The sequence below is a fragment of the Anser brachyrhynchus genome (genome assembly GCF_964034855.1).
Source record: "Anser brachyrhynchus genome assembly, chromosome: 5".
In the NCBI taxonomy this organism is placed as follows: Eukaryota; Metazoa; Chordata; class Aves; order Anseriformes; family Anatidae; genus Anser; species Anser brachyrhynchus.
In genome coordinates, this window is record NC_137699.1 from 38,315,844 (window position 1) to 38,337,245 (window position 21,402).

General features: G+C 56.5%; 1 protein-coding gene across 3 annotated transcripts in view; it reads left to right on the plus strand.

The window, feature by feature from the left end:
* DUSP8 (dual specificity phosphatase 8) overlaps positions 1 to 16,669 on the plus strand; it is a 36,198-nt gene extending 19,529 nt beyond the window's left edge. For 2 of the 3 annotated variants that reach the window (XM_080594193.1, XM_080594194.1), the window contains exons 4-7: positions 11,875 to 12,041; positions 13,897 to 14,056; positions 14,256 to 14,379; positions 14,785 to 16,669. In XM_080594193.1, the coding sequence (XP_080450319.1) occupies positions 11,875 to 12,041; positions 13,897 to 14,056; positions 14,256 to 14,379; positions 14,785 to 15,880 (1,547 nt within the window). In that variant the 3' untranslated portion in view covers positions 15,881 to 16,669. Of the gene's footprint in view, positions 1 to 4,403; positions 6,017 to 11,874; positions 12,042 to 13,896; positions 14,057 to 14,255; positions 14,380 to 14,784 lie in introns of those variants that run through there. The other variant, XM_080594192.1, reaches the window with a different exon arrangement.
* Positions 16,670 to 21,402: the final 4,733 nt, after the last annotated feature.

Below are 21,402 nucleotides of genomic sequence, written 5' to 3' on the forward strand. Positions count from 1 at the left end.
ATTATCACAAATTTTGTTGCTAAAAATCAACCTTAAGTTTGGCTTCACTCCTTTTCCGCATACAAATATTAGATCTGCTACCTACAAGCCTTCATTACCCCCACAGATGGGGTTCCCAATGCTAAAAGGTGCTGCGAACTGACTCCTGAGCATCCCCAGACCAGTGTGCCCACCCCAATCACCCTCAAAACTGAGCCGTTCAAGTCCCCATCTCACATCATCCCCAGCAGGGTCAGGACCTAGGAGTCCCAACCAGCTTGCTTTAGGCGCATCGTTTTTAGTTTTTCATGCCTCAGTGTCCCCAAACTTCATGCTTGGCCCTTGCTTGTTTCTGCGCCGTTTTTCGGATGAACCTGCCCCAGAACAGTTGGTGGAGGCTGGAGGCCAGAGCCCGGGTTGCTGGGGGTGGCAGGAGTGAGGGCAGGGGCTCCTCAAGGGTTAACAACCCCGGAGCAGCAATTCCAGCGGGGGCTCGGAAGGAGGAATCTGAGTCAATTATTCCCAGTCTTGCAAATCATCATCATCTCTCCCCCCCCCCCCTTACATTTTTTTTTTTTAATCGTGTAAGTATAAATAGTGCTGCTTGCTGCCCTCCATCCGTGGGAGCAGAAAGCCTGTTGATTTATATGGTTTTCCTGACATCACATGAAGTGGTGGAAAACTGAATGGAGCCAACATTTTTCCTGCATTACGTAATGCCCCCTCCCTCCCTCCAGCCCAGCTTTGCTATTCCTTCAGGAGCCTGACTGTTCTTTAACCTTTGTTTATTTCAGCACAAACCCTTGCTTTTTTTTTTTCCTTTTTTTTTTTTTTGCTTTGCTTTTTTTTTTTTTTCCCTTTGCGAGCTCCCACTTTGTTTTTATTAACAGCCATTATCTGTTTATGAAGCGGCAGCAGTCTGGCTCCATCGGCCACTGATGGCTCCAGAGATGCCAGCTCTTGTGCTGGAGCCCGGCCAGAGCCGCGGCACGGTGCTGAGCTGCCGGGTGCTGAGCATCCCCAGCTCCTTGCTGAATGGCAGCAAGCAGAGCCAAATCTCCCCAGCCTCCTCCACAGCCGAGTGAAGCGGTGGGCGAGGGATGCTCCTCGGGATGATGCTGGGACCAAGCAGGGCTCTGGGGATGGTGGAGCTCTTTGCTGCGCTGCTTAGCCACGTGCAGCCACTGGTCCCAGTACGGAGCAAGGAGGAAACTGGTGGGGAGCCCTCGGCTGCTCACCTGGAGGGTGGGGGCAGTGCCGGTCCCACCGCATTGCGTGGGCTCTCTTCGGTCCAGGTTTATCCGTGCTTTATCCATGCAGTGTCGCGCACCGACCTGAAACAGGCCCCTTGCTTGCTTTCTGAGCTCCAGTCATGAGCTTTTCATCTGGCTCGGGAGCGCGTGTGAGATCATCTTCAGCCCCCCGCCCCCCTCGCCGTTTGTACCAATTCTTCAAGGAATGTTTAAATTTTCCAGCCCTGTTCTTTCTAAATTTGGAGCGGCTGTTTACTCCCAGGATTCGGAAAGAATGTAACAATATCATCAGTGAGAAATCCCTCCCAGCCCTCCGCTCTCCATCCTCCTCCCGCCAGGCTCCTTGGCCATGCTGGCCCTGGCCCAGGTCTTCTCCAGCCCAGCAGTGCCATGGCCAGGAACAGTGGTGGCGTTTGGTTTCAACCCATTGGTCTTCCCTGCTGGAGGAGGTCTCTTGAAGAACCTCTCCAGTGGAGCTAAAAGCTTGTGGGTGTCCGATTTTTGCCCAACGTTGGGGAGATGGCTCAACTGGGAGAAGCAGTTGGAAATTGGAAATTTTGCTGTCAGGGAGACGGTGGAGTTGGGAGCACGATGGGATGAGTTATACTGGAAACTCCATCTGCTTTTTGGTGAGGTCCCTCCTCTTCCTATGGGGTAAGCCCTGCCCTCCCCAGGGAGCTGGGGAGCAGAGAGGAGAGAAGGCTCACTCCCATCATCATCATCATCATCATTATCAAGACTGAAGGACAACAGTGGCCACAGAGTTGTAACCATTCAGTGGGCTTGATCTGGAGGAGGCTGATCTCATTTGCAAACCTGGAGCAGTTATTTATGAGATTTGAGAATCGGGGAATTTCAAGGGAATCTTCCAAAGCCAGGTGACTTCAGAGCAGATGAAACAAGTAGTGAAAAAGAAAAGGGAATTTCCATTGCAAGAGCTGAGCTGCTCAGTACTGACTGGGCTCAGCGCTGGCTAGAATTACTCTAGGAACAAGGACGTGGGGGAAGATGATTAAAGAGAAAAAAAAACACACTTCTTTATTCTTTTTTTTTTTTTTTCTGCGTAGGGACAGTCCTGAAAAGGAGCTCGAAAAACATAGTCTAAAATCCAAAGAAAAAAAGTACCCCAAACACCCATACTTTTGAGTTTAGTTCAGATGACAAAATGTGGCAGGAGCAGCTCCCTGCTGCGGAAAGTGCTTTATTCCGTGCTAGCTGATGGATTTGGTCCTTGGGCTCCAGCAGAGCCTCTGTGGGGTACACAGGGCTGAGGATGCTCATGGAGGTGAAGTATGAGGCTGTCTGTAAATGCCCAGATACTCAGAGGGATGGACGTAGAGTGAGATCCGTGGGGGACCGCGGTGGCCGGGGCAGGGCAGGGATGCTGCGGTGCTGGCTGCCTTTGGGATGCTGCCACACCGCACTCTCGCCCTCCAGCCCCATCCCGGCAGGTACCGGTGTCCAGCCCTGGCCACCCAGCCCAGATGTGGCCCTGCATCTCTGCAGAGGAGCAAGGTGGCCTCTTCCCACCCCTCCACCATGGCCAGGAGATGTCTGCGAGGGTTTCAGCCCCAGAGGAACCAGTGGCTGCATCCCTGGGAGGGGTTAAGCCAGGTCACGTATGTGTGAGCTGATTGTATTCCAGACCTATGCTCTAAACCTCCCTGTTTAGCAACGCTGTCGTCAGACAACTTGTTTTCCCGATTCTATAATTACCCCGTGGAGCTTCCCTTCCCCCTCCCCAGCCGCGTTTTTAACAATCGGACCCAGAAAAGGCGAGCGAAACGGCACAGAGGGATGGGGCAGAGGGAGGAGATGGGGGCCGTGGAAGAGCAGCCTGCCAGTTGCCAAGGCTTCAAAAGTCATCGTGTAATTTAATTTCCCATTTCTGGAAAGCAGGAGGGAGGGAGGAAGGAAACTTCCCCAGGAGGAGATCCTGATGGGCAGGAACCCATGCCCAGTTATGATTTCCTTCCTTTGGAGAAACCTGCCTCCCCTTTTCCTGAGGCCCTGGCCTACCATGTGTGAAGGCTGGCGATCGCGATTCTGGCAAGGTCCTGGTGCTGGGTGGGGAGAGGAAACGCTGGCCACTGCCCAGAAGACCATAGGCAGGAGGGAACAGGGAGGAAGGCTCTGCCTGGGGAAAGGTGGCTGCAGGTGGCATCTCCACGTGGTTGACTACCTCCTCCTGGAAGTGCCATGCTCAGCTCCCTGGCTGGGGCTCCCAGCAGCTCTGTGCAGAAAACTGGGTCCAAACACAACCTGAAGGCATCTGCCCATGCCAAAATAACTTGTGCCTTGGGCTTCTGCAAGCCTGAGTGAGTCAGTTCCCACCGGCAACCAGAGGGGAGCAAGGGAAGGCAGATACATGCCTGTGGGCTGCTAGGGGGTCAGGTTGAGGACGACACTCCCGATTTCACCACCTGCTTCCTGCATCACCTCCCCTGCGTGGTCTGTTGATGGTTTCCACCCCAGAAGAGCTCCAAAAGCAATGGGTCAGAGCCAAACTGCCCACTGGCATAGAGGTGCCAGTGGAGATGGTAATGGAGATGGCGATGGAGATGGTGATGGAGATGGTGGTGGAGATGGTGGTGGAGATGGCGATGGAAATAGTGGTGGGGATGGCAAAGGAGTTGTCGATGGGGATGATGATGGAAATGGTGATGGAGATGGCAATGGAGTTGACTTTGGAAATGACGATGCAGTTGGCGATGGAGATGGCGATGGAGTTGGCTATGGAGATGGTGATGGTGATTGTGACAGAAATGCCTCCACTGCTGTGGCCCAGCAGTAGCAAAGGCATCTCCAGCACCGGTAGCCGTCCACGCTGCCCACCAGCATCTCACATTGCCCTCTGCATCCTCCACTGCGAGGACGGGGGTGGCATACACGGGGCCACCACCGAGAGTGGTGGCACCCTGCACACCCAGGGGAGCTGCGGCAGGAGCCGATCACCCGGTGTTGCTTTGGGGGGAACGCGGCTCCCCTCTCTCCCAGTCCTGCTGGAGCATGCTTCAAATTTTCCCCAACCTCTGCCCCACATCTGATAATCATCAAACCGTATTTGTTACAACAACAAGGCTCGTTAGGAGGCTGGCTCGTTAGGAGGCTGGCTCCGCGCGGGGTGGGAAGGCGGGTGGGGGGGAGGGGAGAGCTCTTAGTTAATGCCGATGACCTCATCTCATGTGATGTCATTCAAAGGAAAAACACTGAAGTCACTCACATATGGCTCAGCCTGGGCTTTTTCAGCCCGTAAAGCTGCAGATTTTCAAAGGCACAATGCGTGCCCCCCCGCCTCCTCCGCTTACTATAATCCTGAATGATTTTCTGGAGGCCTGGGCTCAGACCCATAAACTTGCAAGGAGCAGCGAGGAGACATATTAAGGGGTCCCACAGGTGGGAAAAGCGGGTGTAAGTAATTTTCCCCCTGTACACATGCAGAGCAGAGCACTCACCAGCCCTCACCTGCTTCTGAAGTCGCCGTGCGGGGACAGACCCCAGTGCGACTGGGGAAGGCCATTCATAAATGCCTCCTCTCATACTTTTGGACGGGAGGGTGCATCTCCTCCAACCCATGCTCTTGCTCCTCCAGGACCAGGCAGATAGGTCTGGGTGGGATGGAGCCATGAGCAACCCATCGCAAGAACCTTTCACCTCCAGTTGTTGAGGCTCAAGGGTCTCCAGCTGTTTGAGACCACTCCAGGACTGGTGTCCACCGAGGGTGCCACGCTTGGTGGAGACACCACCAAGGTCTGAGGATAAGGATGAGCTGACGGTCAGGTCCCAGGCTGCGCCCTGCTCCATCTCCTGGTATACACCGGAGAAGTAGTTTTAACCTTTCTGCCTCAGTTTCCCCCTTGGTACGGAGGTGGGAGCATTTTCCTTCCTTGTGTTGGGGTTCAGAGCTGACTGCCCCCGTGGGACCATGTTGTGCCCGCAGCACGGGGAAGGGGCACAGCCGTGGGGTGCCCATCACCTGCGGGGTCCCGCAGGGATGTCGAGGGGCAGCACGGCCACCCTGTTGACATGTCCCTTTTGTCACTAGCCCCAGCGCTTCCTCCTTCCAACCCCCTGTCCCCAAATTAACCCGACGGGACCTAATCCAGCGGGACGCACAGGTCCTCCCGCAGCAGCTGGGGGTGTGGGGGGGGGGAAGCATGGCCGCATCCTGCCGCTCTCCATCAGCCTTTCCATCGGCCAGGGCAGGAGGGAAAAGAGCTGTTGCGCCTTTAAGCAGCGAGCGAAGCATATGTCAGGCGCGCAGCCCCTGAGTTATCCTGCGTGTCTGTGTGCTGAGTAAGGAATGCGGTTGCATGCCTGACCCGTTAGCTATGAGCCGCCGTGGTGGATGGATCAGCAGGGCTGCTGCTCATGTGCTGAGCTCATTCAGGCTGGAGCGGGAGCCGCACGCGCAGGGAGCCAGCGCAGAGCAGGCAGGGGAAGGGGCAAAGCCGTCCCCCCCCCTAGCCCCACTCCCATCTTTTTAGGTTTTTTTTTTGTGTGTGTTTTTTTTTTTTTTCCGAAAACTGGCGCAGGGGGGAGGCTTTCAGTGCTTTGCTGCGGGGGCTGCTTTTTTGGCGAGGTGGCTTCAGGGTTTTTTTTGCCCGCCAGCTGTTGTTTTGCTAGGGCAAGAGGTGCCCCCGCGAGCCGCAGCCCAGCTGCCTGGATGCCTGTGGACGTAATGCTCGCCCCGGCCGAGGACCAGTTCTGGACAGACATGCACGAGGGGCAGATGAAGCTGAAAATAAGGGTGCGGAGGATGAAGGAGAGCAGGGACATGCGAGGTTTGTCAGCCGGCCGGCTCCTTTCCTTCCGATGGGGACGGAGGGGGAAGAGGGGGGACACGCAGCCTGTCCCTGCTTCACCCGGGGGACGGAGAGTGGCCGACGGGGAGCGGAGCGCGATGGCTGGCCATACAAAGAGAGCAGGCGGCCGGCGAGCAGGGAGATGGAGGCGATCGGCGAGCGTTCGGAGGGGGCGAGAGCACGCACTTCCAGCCACGGGAGATGGGCAGGAGCCATTTGGGAGGCAGCTGGAGGCGAGCAGGATGCGGGCGCCACGTCCGGGCGCTGCGCGGTGCTGCTCCGCGGGCACCGGGGCAGGCTCTGTCCCGCGGCACCTCCTCGGCAGGGCTCACCAAGGGTGCTGCATCCTCATCCCCGGAGGAGGGCACCGGTGCGAGGGGAGCGCGCGGGGACGAGGATGGGCGAGGGCAGAGAGGTGTGCGAGGAGCAATTGAATAAAACAGCGCTGCGGCGCTGCGGCTGCCCAACGGAGCCATTTCGCTTCACTAGCGCGATTGCTGCATGCCCGGCTGCAGAGGGATTGCTTTCGGAGACGGGCTCGGCAACGTTTTGCAGTGCCAGGGTGAAGGGCAAGCGGAAGAAGGAGATATTAACTGGAGCGGCTTAAAAATACGCCGAGCCTGGGATGACCTAGATTACCGAATGGTTGAATCAAGAAACTTCCCCTCCATCACCACTTAAAATGGGAGCCTGCTAAAAGTGCTTGACAGGTTTTTGTGGCACGAACCACATAACCCAGTGATGGTGTCATTAGTAATAAGTCACTCCTGGAAATGACACGTTTTCCTTTACTTAGAACGAGTAAGGCTGGTCCAAAGCAGACACAGTCACCGGAGGAAAATCAAGCCCAGCAGCTCTGGGAGCGTGTCTGTGTTTGTGTGGGTGGAGGGCTTCCTTTCTGCCTTTCTGCCATTTTTCCTTTTTTTTAAGGAAGTTCTCCACTCGTTTGGGAGCAGGGAGAGGGACAGGCAGTGGGAGCGGGCAGGGTGGGGGTCTGGGACCGGTCTGTGAGGTCACCCCAAAGCTGCTGGGGGTGACGCTTCAGGAAATGGGGAATTCACGTGAATCAGGAACAGGGCTGATTCATCGGCTCTCTCATCCCAACCGCTTGGGGAAAAAAAAAAAGAAAAAAAAAAAAAAGGAAAAAGAAAGAAGGAGCTGGCAATGGGGGTGATGAAATTCGGTGCCAAATGAAGGGAGGGTGAAAGCAGAGCCCAGGCACAAAGGCTGAGCAGGATGGAGAGGAGGAAGCAGGGGGATGCAGTGTGAGCAGGGAGATGGATGAGCAGGGGGTGTCTCCCTCCATTGCATGGAGATGGGTGGAAGCAGAAAAAGCTGGAGAGGGCCCTTGCTCATGGCTGGCTGGAGTAGACATAGGGGGACGTTGCAGAATTTGGCTTAGCAGTGATTAGTGCAGAAAGCCTGCTTTGCACTGACGGAGGGTGTAACAGGGAGGCAGTTTATCCCTTGCTGCAGCCAGGAGAGCATCAGCCAGGAGAGGGCGAGTTGACCAGGCTGCAGAACACCGGGATTTCACCCGGTGGGACCGCACTGGTCATTGCCAGTGGGGGAAACAGCAAGACGACAGCAGAGGGAAAACTCAGTATTTCCTAAGCATTGGGAAGCTCTGAGAAAACCCAGGAGCTTCCTGGAGTGCGGTGAGTAAGGGTGACAGTAAGCAGCATTGCATCATGCCGCCGGCGTGAGCAGGCTCCCACCCAGCACGAGAGGCAGGGAGCCGGCGTTTTGCAGAGAGGGATTTTCCCAGCAGCTCTGGGGATGACGTGTGCAGTGCCTGGCCCCGCCACCACCCTTCCTTCCATTTAACCTGCCGCCAAGATGCCGGGCACAACGCGGTCAAGGGCTGGGGTTCTGCATTCCCCCCCCCAGTCCTCATCATCCCCTGCCATGCTTCGGTCCAATGAAGCACGTTAATGCATCACTTTAGGTGTACGTCCTCGCCTTCAGGAGCAGTCACAGCAGCTGAACAAAAACCACGGAGGAGAGCAGCCACCTCCGTGTCGCTCCAGAAATCCTTAATGCCCCCAGCTCTTGGAAACCCTCTCCAGAAGCCCCCTGCCCACCTCTGGGGCTGCTCAGCAGCTTAGCAGCCCGGCTGCCGAGCCGGCACGGCCGGGGGGGAGCCGGCGCCGCTGGAGCAGCTGAGACGCGTGCTGGCTCGCGTGCCCGCTGCCCCTCGCCACGTGCCGCCCTGGCAGCGGCTGCCAGCCACCGCAGGCATTTTAATGAGAGCCGGGCAGAGGCCAGCCTCTCTCAGCCTCCTCTCAGGAGGTTTAAGGGGGACAAGCTGGCGGGGGGGGGGGGGGGGGGGGTGGCTCCAGCATGGGGATGGCAGCATCCCTGGACTTGCTGGGTTTTTATCTGGCAGGCTCTTGGGGCTGTGCCAGGCTGCTGAGAAAGCTCCAGCACCTGCCCGGGAAGCCTCACGCAGCTTCTTAACACCCGTTGAGGGAACAACGAGGGTGGGCTATAAAGCACCTCTTTAATGGGTTTTGCAGCTCTGGCTGTGCCTGCTTCCCTCCTCCTTGCTGATGAAGGCTGGTGGCACAGCGGGGTGACGTGTCACCTCTCCCCCTTCCTTATGGGGAGCCTTCAGGCTGGCCGTGCGCACGGGAGGCTGGTGGCAAGGACATGTCCCAGAGGCTCAGTGGGGCACTGCACATGCAGAGCTTGCTCTCTGAGAGGTATTGAGAAGACTTGTGGGGCTGGGGACACTCCATGGGGCTGGGGACACTCCGTGGGGCTGGGCACCTGCAGGTGAGGGGCAATGTCTGTGGCGTTGCCCATTACATGAGCTGGATATCCCCAGAGACCACCAGAAGGTGACAGCCAAGGCAGCGGAGGGGTCCCCAGTGCCTCTCCCACCTTCTGGTCACCTTCCATGTCCCAGGCAGGTCCCCAACAAATCCGGTTTCATCACTGACGTGCCCTGGGGGGAGCCTGGTGAAGGGGAGGATGGAAGTGGGAAGATGGGGTTTTCCCCCTCCTCTGTTTGCCACCAGGGACCACCTCATCCCCAGGGCTGTGCAGAGCAAGGCTGGGGGTGATGCTGCTAAGGGTTATTTCTCCAGGGGCTTTGCTGAATGAGCCCCCAAAATCTGGGGGGTTGTTTTCATCCCCCAGCCTTCCCCAGCACCTGCCTAATGCTGTTTTTTGGCTCCTTCCTTCATCTCCAGCAGGAGCATCTGCACCCAGACATCTCCCACTTGTCCTATTGTCCCCATCCCTCACCTCCACCTGACACGTGTGACTGTAGGAGACACAGAAATGCCGAGTTTTGCCAAGAAAACACTGTTTTCTTTTGCTGGGAATTGTTTTCGAAGCCCTGAGGAGCCATCAGCAGCCTGTGTGTCCATGCTGCACTGGAAGCAGCTCCTCACCAGCAAGCCAGGCTGGAGGGGAGCATCAGGAAGGTACTGGAGACCCTTAAGCACCCACTTCACCTCTGGAAATCCTTCCTGAGCCTAATTCCCAACGTGCCCAGAGAAAGGAAGACCTCTGGGCGCTGCTGCTCTCTCCGAACAAAGCCGTGGCCCAGGCTATGGAGGGGAAAGCCCAGGTATCGGTGGGAGCCCTGCCAGGGACACTCACCGCCTTTGGGATTGTTTGGGAGAGCTGCTTCGCTTTCTAAAAATGCGAGGCATGCTGGAGCAGCCGGCGCGGGTGGGGTGAGAGCCGCGGCGAGGTTGGACTGGCGGCAGGCGCCTGACTCTAGGGTTTCCCCCAAGCAGCTGCCAGCAGCGGGGTGGTGAGCGTGGGGGAAATGAGGACAGGAGGGACGGGGGCACGGCCCGGGGAGGTTTGCTTGGGGCCAGCAAGCCCCTGTGCCCCTGCTGGTGCTTCCCTGGGCAGAGGCGGGCGAGGGGGAGATGGCGACGCCAGCAAGCGGCAGCATGTCCTGGCCTGCTGCAGCTATGATGTCACCCCACTCCTGGCTTTGGAAGAGGGATTTGAAGCCGTAGGCAGCCCCAGGCGGCTCTTGATGGGTATGAATGAGGGCGAGAGGCTGGGGAACAGAGGAGGCACCGTTCTCAGGCTGTACGTGCACCCCGCTCCCCATGAGCACGTTGGATTTCTTTTCCAAACCCTCCACGTTGTTGTGTGCAAGTCAAATGTGCATCCCATTAGACCCCTTCCCCACCATGCAAACCTTCCTACCCCTGCTTCCCCATCCTGCAGTCTGCCCCAGCAGCTCCACGTGTGGCAGCTCGAGCTGGGGATGTCACCCAAATGTGTGTGGGGTGGTGATTTACGCTCCTTGGCCACGGGGACGCGGCACAGGGGCGAGCGGTAACCGGAGCTGCACTGCACCTGCGCTGGGCCTCCTTCCTTTGCTCTGATTTAATGCCCCAATTGAGAGGTGATGTCATTTCGGAGGGAGCCAGGGAAAAGGAAGTGCTGGAGAAGATGATAAGGTGCTTTAACTCTTTGCCGCCTGGCTGGGCCAGGTTCGGATGCTGCGGCTGGTGTTAGCCACCAGGAAGACATAAGCGAGGGAGGAAGAGGTCGGTTGGAGGACATCTTCTCCTGGGGCTGACACAGGAGCTGCTCCCCTGGAGGAGGCTGTGGCTTGCAAGATGCAAAGAGATTGTGATGGAGGACAGCATGAGCATGATTTCGTGCACTGCTCTGGCCTCTCCATCACCTTCACCTCCCAAATGTGGCGGGTAGGTTGTCTGCAGGGCCAGACCCTGCCCGAGCCTGGGCGCCACAGCAGCAGCCAGGGAGGTGCTCCAGGAGGGTCAGAGAAATGCTGCAAGGGCCTGGAGAAGGTAAACTGAGTGTGCCAAGGCTCATCTGTCTCCAAGGGGAGAGACTGAATGGAAAGGTCGTTAGTGAAGGCTTGTTAAAAGGTCTTGTTCAGCTGCAGAGATGGGCAGGGATTCCTGTGGTGCTGGATCCTGAGGCTGGGACTTTCAGAAGGATCTCACAGAGGTGTCCAGGTCCCTATAACAGTTGAAGGCAGTCAAACCCCAAAGTCTTCTCTGGCCTCTGTCCAGCTGCATCTACTCACCTGCGTGACAGGGAAAACCTCTGGGGAGGCTGCCTGGGCTGATACAACCCAGGTGCTCTCCATTGCACCAAGCTGCCACCCACTGCTTGGTGTAGTACATTGGATGAGGCTTGCTGTCACGTTCAGTAAGGTCAGACCATGAAAAACGACAAGGAAATCTGTTCAAGAAAAATTAAATTTCTCCCCTTCTGGCAAAACCTACGCCGCGTCCCCCTCTCCGTTTTTTCAGGCTTCCTTTTCTAATTAGCGCCGCTGTACAAAGCAGGCCAGCATTTGGCCATTAGAAAGGCAGGAAATCTGTGAGCGGTGTCGCTGCCAGATTGCGTGAGGGTGATATTCCCAGCTTGAGTGCAATGGCCTGCAGGTCCCCATGTGGTGGTCTGCTCAGAAGTCCCAGGCTTGGGCTTGCTCAGCACAAGCTCAGCAAGTCATCCTGTCTTGGTGGGTTTTGCTATCCAAAAGTGATCCTCATTGTCCTCAAGGACTTTCTGTCTTTGTCATTTGTCTGGATGAAGTCATGAAGAGCAGGAGGTGGTACAAGACAGCCTCAAGTTGCACCAGGGGAGGTTTTAATGGGGCATGAGGAAGAAATTTTTCATGGAGAGGTTGGCCAAGCATTGGAATGGAGTGCCTATCAAAGTGGTGGAGTCCCCAGGGTAATGATGGTTGTTGGCTTTTTGCTCTGCAAAGCTCTGCTCTCGTTGTCAGGGATTATCACCATTTCACCCCCAGCCCTCTGGGTGCAGGTCTTGATGGTCCCAGCCTGGCTGCTGCAAGCTCAATGTCCCTGTTTTCTCTGCAGGAGGCTTTGCCACCTTCTCGTCCTGCTTCCCGGGGCTCTGCGAGGGGAAGCCCGCTGCCATCCTGCCGATGAGCATCTCCCAGCCGTGCTTGCCCGTGGCCAATGTCGGCCCCACGCGCATCCTGCCGCATCTCTACCTGGGCTCCCAGAAGGATGTCCTGAACAAGGTACAGCCCCACTGAGGGGACACGTCTGGGAGAGGGCTCTGTTCGGGGACCCAAAAGTGGGCAACGTTTGGCCACGGGGAGAGAGAAGAACAGAGGGACGCTGCCCTTTTAACAGTGCTGGAAGGGCAGCGCTGTGATGGCATGGCAGGGAAGGAATTTTGTTTAGAGGAAAAATAGTAACAGTGAGAAGAAAGGAGAAATCATAGTTAAAATGCCACTGGGCACCTACTGCAGGCAGGAGGGAGCCAGGCAGGCGTCCTCACCCCAGGCAGGAGCAGGGAGAGGGACCGGGGCAATGGAGGGGGGTGGAAAGAGAAAGGAGGGAGAGAGAAATCATATACAGGGAGCAGAAGGAAATGAAAGAGAAAAATGCCAAGAATGTGAGCCTGGGAGCTGGGCTGGCTCCATCGAGCTGAGGTTGGGCTCTTCAGAGCCTGCTGGGGACGGCCCCACCGCGAGCTGGGGCGGGCAGGGACTGGCCACCAGAGAGCCGCAGCCGAAATGTCCTGAGGAGCCAACATTAGGCAAGAAAATTGATGGTTTCCTTTCCTCCCCAACTCCTCAGAGGGTTCTGTTCATCTTTTGGAGCCGTGTTTTCTGCCAGCTTGGCAGTGAGGTGGCCAGAAGATGCTCCGTCAATAGGCAGCAGAGCAGGGTCAAGTGCAGATGGTGACATGGGCGACGCTTCTCCTCTCCAGCATGTCGCAAGGCAGAGGTCCCAGGTGGCAGCTCCACGCACTCCCCTGACGTGTGGGAGGACTCCTTTATCCCCATATTTCTTTCCTCCTCCTGTTTAATTCTGGGTCTTCCCTGAAGTAGTGCAGGCCAGGCAGCTGGCACAGATGTTCCCCATTTTTATGTGCAATCTGCCCTTGGTTATACAGATGATAAGTGATCTGATGGGAAGGGGGAGGACAGCTATGAATTTTCTGTCAGCAACACATACAGGCAAAGCTGGCGTTGCCCCAGGAGGGAAGGAACTGAGTTTGGTGTGGGTGCAGCACCCCACAAGTCAGTTCCCTGAGGGGTGGTCCGTGGGTCACCCCCTCCTTGCAATTTTTTGTCTGATCCTCATTATCTAACATCTCGCCTGTGCCATGGCATTTTATTGAGTCAAAAACAAGGGAAGTGATGGTGGCCATTGAGTGGTTGAAGCAGAAAAGTCACAGAAAACGGGTCTGGGTTCACTCCAGAGTCAGAAAGAAGGAAAAGTCAGTTCCTCCTGTGAACCAGAGAAGAGCGTGTGTTCTGAGTTATCGGTGGCTAGAGCCTGAAGTCAGTGGTTTATGTGAGCCTCTTCTGAGCCGAATTCAGCATGAGTTAGTGAAGAACTGTGAACATCTAGCAAACCTGTGAGAACTCCCGGTATGTTTCTGTACGGGTCAAGAGCAAAGAAATGGGTCAACATTTGTTAACATAGGGTGCCACCGATAACTCACCCCACTCTGCTGGTGAGGTGCCTCCTCTCTCTCTGAACTGATACTTCCTGAGCTTTCAGTGAGAGTTTTCATTGGTTCTTTCTCTCATACTGGGGTGCTTGGGCTTTCCCCTCCAGGACCCTCTTCCAAGGCTCTTTGGTCATGCCAATGGGCCAAAGTAAAGATCTACTGAGTTTCATCTAAATGGGCACTGAGTGTCATCTAAATGGGCACATCCTTCTTCTCCAGTCTGTGCTGAGCATCAGCCAGGTAGCATCAACGGGCTGATGCTGCTTCAGGTAGGCCAAGAAGCAGCAGGAGACACAGGGGAAAAAATATTGGGATGGGTAACAGCAGGGAGTGTGTGGAGAGACAGGTATGCAGCACTCTGTGGCAGCTGAACTCAGCCAATTGTTCAATCCCCTCTTTCTCACCAGGACCTGATGACGCAGAACGGGATAAGCTATGTCCTCAATGCCAGCAACTCCTGTCCCAAGCCAGACTTCATCTGTGATAGTCACTTCATGCGCATTCCTGTCAATGACAACTACTGTGAGAAGCTGCTTCCCTGGCTGGATAAATCCATTGAATTCATTGGTGAGCTTTCATTATAATGCTTACAGACCCTTCAGTTGGCCCTCAAAACCTGGGCTTTTCTTCCGGCCTCCTCCACGGTCTTATTCCCAGCAACCCTTGTCCTTTCACACACGGGGGGTTGAGAGCTGGGAAGAGAGGCTAGAGCCATTTTGCTCACCTCATCAACACTTTTCTCTCTGTTTCCTCTGCCTTGCTCCAGACAAGGCCAAGGTGTCGAGCTGCCAGGTGATTGTGCACTGCTTGGCAGGGATCTCCCGGTCAGCCACCATTGCCATCGCCTACATCATGAAGACCATGGGTATGTCGTCAGACGATGCTTACAGGTGAGCGTTCCCTGGAGGACGGGGAGGGGTTGTGCTGGTGTGCTTCAGCCCAGGGAAGGAAAGCCATCTCAGCCCAGAAGAAGAGAGTGGGAGCTCCCTGAAGTTTTGTCTTGCCTTGGCTGTGTCTTGGTGAAACCAAACCAAACCTTCCCTTCACATAGTGCATGCATGGGGGAAGGTTGGGAGCAGTAAAATGAGGTGGGGAGGAGTAAAACCCCCAGAGTCTGAGCGGTGCCAGCTTTACGCTAGATCATCCCGAGGCCCAAGGGCTAAAGGTTCCCCAAAAGTCCTTTCTTCGGGCGGTCTGGTAGAAGGTCCTGGATGATGCCCCAAAGAGACCGAGAGGGTAGGGGTGACCCACTGAAGGACCAAACACCAACCAGGGTTGTCTGCACCTCTTGGCAGGTTCGTTAAGGACCGCCGCCCATCGATCTCACCCAACTTTAACTTCCTGGGCCAGCTCCTGGAGTACGAGAGGAGCCTGAAGCTCCTCAAGGCCCTGAAAGCCCAGGGTGACCGGGGCGAAGGAGAGACTCTGCAGGACCCAGCCGAGGTGTCCGAGGGCGGCAGGCACCCCGCACCGTCTACCTCAGAGAAGGTCGAGGAGGCACCAAGAAGCACAACCTCCGCACCCCCACCCAGTGACCCCGAGAGGCAAGGTGGGCCTCCCAAGATCTTGTCGCCCACGGCGCTGCAGCAGGGACTCAACGGCTTGCACCTCTCCTCGGAGCGCATCCAGGACACCAACCGCCTGAAACGCTCCTTCTCCCTGGACATCAAATCCGCCTACTCCCCTGGCCTGCGGCAGGACCCCCCGGGCCCTCCCAGCACCGGGGAGGCCCCCAAGCTCTGCAAGCTGGACAGCCCCTCGGGGCCAAACGGCCAGTTCTCCCCGGTGCCCGACAGCCCCGACCGGCCCAGCGGGCCCGACCTCCTGCTGGAGGCCAAGGTGAGGCAGCGGCGCAAACACCGGCACACGGCGGGCTCGCCGGCCCATGGGCTCAGCCTCAACGTCGGCACGGCCCGCAAGAGCCCTGGGACAGAGGACAGCCTCCAGCAGCCGCCGAGGCTCAGCCTTCCTGGCCCACCGCCATCCTCCAACGGCTCCTGGGGGGGGGCCCACCTGGAGTCCCCCAGCACCCCGTCCTCCGAGGGAGGCTGGTACTTTGGCACGGACTCAGCCGGTGGTGGCGGCGGTGGTGGCGGCGGTAGCACCAGCGGTGGGACGTTGTTCACCAGCGCCAGCCCATATCCCCCGTTCGGGTGCAACGGGGTGCCGGGGGGCTGCGAGATCAGACTGAGGGACAAGCAGCGGGCAGAGGCGCGGGACGGGAGGCACAGCTGGCACGAGGAGGCCGGTGCTGAGAAGCAGTTCAAGAGGAGGAGCTGCCAGATGGAGTTCGAGGAGACCATGTCCGAGGGCAGGTCCCGGGAAGAGCTGGGCAAAATAGGCAAACAGTCAAGCTTTTCGGGCAGCATGGAGATCATCGAGGTGTCCTGACACCCATCACGGGTGCTTGGAGAGCAACGGGGGGGGGGGATATTTAAGATGGGGAGAGATGTGGGGAGGGCGGGTGGGGAGTATTTATACCCGTGTGTGCATTTTCGGGAGCGCACATGCCAAAACGAAAGCAAAGAGGAATGAATCCACAGTCAGGAAACATCATGGTGAATGCTTAGTGTCCCCCCCATGCCCATCCTGGTCCCTCTCCCCTGCCCCAGCCCCTGGGGACATCACCCTGGGCTTTTGCACATGGAGCGGTGACAGGAGAGCAGCCCTCAGAGCCCCGTGCTCAAATTTGGGGTGTAAAATTCAAGAGGGAAGGGGCAGGAATTACAATTTGGGGTCTGGAGGGTGAGCAGAGCCTGCTCCTGACTTGGGGGGGGGACGTGGTCCCATGGGGACAGGGCACAGCACCGCTCCGTCGAGGTGGGGAAGGGGCACCCCAGCCACCCCCTCCCTGCACCCCGGTGCACTAAGCATGCGCCCCCGTGTTTCTCTGGCTGAGTATCCTAAAGATGCTGCACTAGAGCAGCCCTATACATATATAAATATATATTATATATAATATAAAGAAAACACACACACACACACAAAGAAAAAAAAAGGTAAATGGTTTTACTGCGATTTTTATTGAGACGTAAATAATATTTCAATTTTTTTGTTTTGTTTTTAATTTATTGAAGCTGTTTCATTCTGGCAATGATTTGCAGACAATGTGGGGCGGTACTTTCAGCTCTATTTTTACTGTGTATGGTATTTAAATCTGAAATACGAGTTTCTAAGCAATATCTGAGGCCTGTGGCTCCTTCTATAGCTCATGTCGACGACAAAGATTTTCCCCCATTCCCTCTGGGTGCAGCGAAAAGGGGACAGAAAACTCTTCTGAGCACTTTTTCTAGAAATGAACAAGTGAACAAGCAAGCCGTAAAATCTTCTTGCAACACAAACTGAGCCAGAAAATGTCCCTTTCTGGAAGCTGCTGCTGCTTCTTCCCCTCTCCTTAGTCCCTGTTTGCTTCTCCCCATCCCCATCCCGGCCATCGTTCCCATCCCAGACATCGTTCCCATCCTGACCATCGTCCCCATCCCAGCCATTGTCCCCATCCCAGCTGCCACCCCCTTCCCTCCCCTGGGCTGCCCTTCCTGGCAGGAGAGGAAGAGGAGGGAGTCACCCGAAATGGAGGGAAGGGCACTGGGCATCCCTGGGGATGCACGGGGAAGGGGAAGGCATCCAATGCCACCGCAGCATCAGGAGGGGAGGTCACTGATGGTTGGGATTTCATGGTGGGGGTGTTTTGCCTGCTGTCCCCAGCCCTGAAACTCCTGGGCTGAGTTTTTCTCGGGGAATGTGTTTGCGGGTGCTTCCCCCCTTCCCAGCTGCCCATACCCGTGGGGAGCCAAGCCCTTGCCCCTCCAAAGCCCGACTTCAGGCTTGCTGAGAAGCTGCTTTCTGGAGCTGTAGGCACTGAGCTGCCTCTGCTGCAAAGCACATCTCTCCCTGTGGCTGTCTTTGCTTTCTCCCTTGTCTCGCGCTAGTTTGCAAAGCTAATACCTCAGGGGTCTCCGTTTGTGCGTGTCCGTGTCCTGTGTCATCCTTTGAGCAATTTTTCTTTTCTGCATCCACACAGTTTTTTTCTCCCTTCCCCTGGTTCCTCCTCTCGTTGTTCATTTCTCTCTCTAGATCAAGCTACACATGACAAAAACAAGCAATCTCAGGTTTAAAAGTGAACACAGCCCAGAGGCGCACGGGGCTGCAATGACGTGCAGAGGGGCAGCTCGCTCCAGCTGTCTGCTCCCTGACCTCCTCTGCCTCTGTGTGCATGTCCACAGCTGAGGTGAGCCTCCCTGGAGGCTCCTTGCTGTCCTCAGCTTGGCTTTATTTTTCCTGTTTTTTCAATGGGGCTGTGCTGGGGAGCCCCTATGTGCTCCCGCCTGGTCCCCCGAGCTCCCTTGAGAGCACACCACCATCCATCATTGACTCCAGCAAACGCCTCAAACCAGCTCAGTCTTGCTGACCTGAACCTTGGAGTAAGTAGAAAGAGCGTTCCTCCTCCCGGCCGTGTGGCCACAAGTTAGCCTGATGGCTTGAGAGAATGACGATGCTGGAAAGGTAGTGCCAGGGCTTTTCAGCCTTCGCCTGCTCAGTTTTCAGCCCCTCACACCCTGCTAGTTGTTGCCTGCTCTGCCAACCTCATCCTGATGACAACCTCATCAACCTCATTTACAATCTACCCTTTCTGCCCGTCATTTGTGCTGTGTTCTCATTGGAACTTAAAAAATTTCTCCCTCCTGGCCACAAAAGGTACATGAAGTCATTCTCTGCCCATCACCTCCTGCTGCCCTGGGTGGTGGCACCTCTTCCCAAGCACAGCGGGGCTGTTGCTCGCTGCTCTGCATCGCCCAGTTCCTGCCCATCCTGTGGTCCTTGAGGGTCAGTACCAGCTCAGGTCAGACAAATTGTTGGCAGGAATCCGTTAGGTGGAGCTTTGGCCGGTGAAGGGAGGAGTAAGGGACTTCTCAAGTGATTTAATAGGAAAAGGAGGACAGGTTGGCACGGCCAGGTGGGAGGATGACAGGAGGCAGCAGCAACTCATCCCGTTAGCAGACGTGGTGTGCTACAGGAGCAAAAAAGCAGCTGGACTAAGTCAAGGAGGAAGGGGAGAGTGCTGTAGATGAGACACTGAATGTCTGCAAAGAAGCAGATATGTGATTCGCGTTTTGTCATCTCCACCCTGCCGTACCCCTGGATGCTCCTCAGCTGCGTTTGAGGCTTTAGGCACTGTGGGCTGCTCTCTCCTCGGAAACCAGAGCACAGAGAAACCTTTTAAGACTCATAGATAGATCATAGCTGCCAGGAGACATTCACCACCCACCTCTGCAGCCTTCCTTTGACGTATTTCATATTCATTCTTCCCCTTGATGCTGGGTGTGTGCGCCAGAAGCCCTCTCATGTGCAATATTTTAAGGCTGCATCCAGAAAACACCCCTTGAAGGGGCAGCTCTGCCTGATCGTCTAGTGCCAGTGCTGACCCAAAGCCATGAGGGTCACCAAGGGGCTTGCAATTAACTTCAATGTTTTTTTAAATCAGGCTCTGCCTGGTGGACCACTTTGTCCATGAACCAGAGAGTTACTGTGAGGATGGACGTGCGGGCTGGTCGCCCGCCCCATCATCTTGTGGCCAAGCCTTTTTACGGGCGCTCCACCCCGATCCGATGAGGGTGGATGCTCTTGCGGTGGCAGGAGTGAGGGCAGAGGAGAGGAAAGGTCCCTCCGGACCAACCCTCAGCTTTCCTTTAGGCTAGGAGGGACATGGCTCCCTTCCCTCCAGCCCCAGCCTGCCCCCGGGGCTGAGCCCCATGGCAGGACCCTTCCCACCCGCAGCTTGAAGGCTGAGCACAGATGGAAGGAGGGCAGAGACCAGGTCGGCAACACCGAGCCAGAGGCTTGGGTTGGAGCAGGCTCGTCCCTAGCCTCGGCAGCAGTGTCCCCAGCCCCTGCTGCCTTCCCAGCCCTTCTCTTTTTTTCTTTGGACCTTCATCCCCGTTACGTCTGCCCCTTAGGAGACTGTGCCCCACAGAACCCCCTCCCGCTGTCCTGTTCCCCCTACCACTCTTAATACTAATGATAATAAGCTATCAGTGTTGTCATTGCAATCTATGAATGATAGATTTGAGTATTTATGATTATTATTATGATTATTACGGTTATGATTCTGTACTTTTTTGCTTCTTACTCTTTGTATGTTGCTCCTTGTTTCTCTGTTGTGAATAAACGCAAGGCCCCATCACACCTTCTCTCTGCTCCCAAGCCAGAGGAGGCAAACGCTGCCCCGACAGACCCTCGTCGGAGGGTTTGGAGCAGGATGCGTCCCAAGGGTATACAGACACCCAAACCCAGGGCAGACCCATTCTCTTAACTCTTCCCTTCCCTCCCGCGGCTCCTCTCCCCCACTCTGCTGCCTGTCTGCAAGGGGCAGGAACCCGCCGGCACCAAGGACGGGGAGTTACCTGGTGAAATGGTTCAAGTGTTAGCTTCGAGGAGCATCCAGCTCACCGAGGCAGCTCCCTCCAGCTCGTGGTCCTCTCGCCTTCTTCTCTGGCTGCACCTCAAGGCTGCAGCTTCACCCGGAGGGGTGCGGGGTGTGGGTCAGAGGGTTTGCCAAGGCCCCGCTCAGCTCTGGTGCTCTGTCCCAGCAAGGTGCCCTGGGTCTTTCTGTCTCAAGTGGCCTCCCTCCGCCTGGGACTGATAAACCAGGGTGCCGCAAGCAGGCAGAGCCCAGTCCTTGTTTTTTTATCCCCATCCTTACACAGCTTAGAGATTTTGGGGTGACTGGAAGGGGAACATTGTGCCAGGAGGAGACATGAGGGGAAGGGAAGAGGAACCCCGTCTGCACCACGGTGTGAAACACGCCCTGTACCATGCGCCCCGGGAGGGTCAGCCTAGTCCCAGGGGCTTAACGCTGCCCTTCCCCAGGAGCCCAGACACCGTCTGCTGCCTCCGTCGCGACTTCGCCTCGTCGTGGGCTGGGCTCCTTCCCATCACCCCGTGCTGGACTCATCCCTGGGGCTGCTCCAAGACCATGCCAGAGCTCAGGTCTCGCCCCACTCTCCGGATCCCATGGGGAACCCCTGGGGTCCCGCTCCGGTGTCACTGTTCCTACCTCACCCACGCTCGGGGTGGACGGGGAGGGAGCAGGAAGGTGCCCCTGCGGCTTAGCTCCCGCCAGCATCCCCACAGGATCGGGCCCTTCCCCAGAGAGCACAGCATGGGGACGGGGTCTGCATCCACTGCGGGGGTCCTGAGCAGGGAAGAGATGCTCTGGCCACCAGCCACACCACGTTCCCTCCGCCACTGTTGGTGTGACCAAAGGTGGCTCCGTTCTTCCCCCTCGGACCCAGAGAGACACCCAGCCCCTGCTCCCTCTTTATTTATTTCCAGCAGCTGCTAGCAGCAGGGCTTTTCTACCCTCTCTTTCTTTTCCTTTCTTTTTGTATTTTGGAACAGCGTGTTGTAATAAATACCCAAATAGGTGTTTTAACAGCTGGTGTCGGCCTTGGTTTATGGGGGGGCTTTTTGGGATGGGGTTGGAGGGTCCTGTTTTGGGGAGGGCGAGAGATTTTTGGCTGCATCCACCAGACCCGGTGGAGAGCTGGACACACAGCCAGACCCACACGTATTTATAGGGCCCCATGGCTGGATCTGGATTAATTCGAAGCAGAAATAAGCGTCACGGCTGAGCGAGCAGGGGGATAAAAACTAATTGGGGCGTTTGTGGACCCACAGACAGGCGAACAACCAGGCTGAGGGTGTATAATGGTCCGTGGTTCCCACCATGCTGGCGGCACCGTTTCAGCAGAGACTTGCAAGAGCGTTTCCTCGCGTCCCCTGCCAGGAGTTTACATTGGAGGGAGGCGAAGCCGTGAGCAGGCTCCCCGCAGTGCTGGCTCCAGAAAGCTGTGGCACTCATTGAGCCACACGATTATTATTATGGAGCACAGAGGGGATACTCAGCCCCCAGC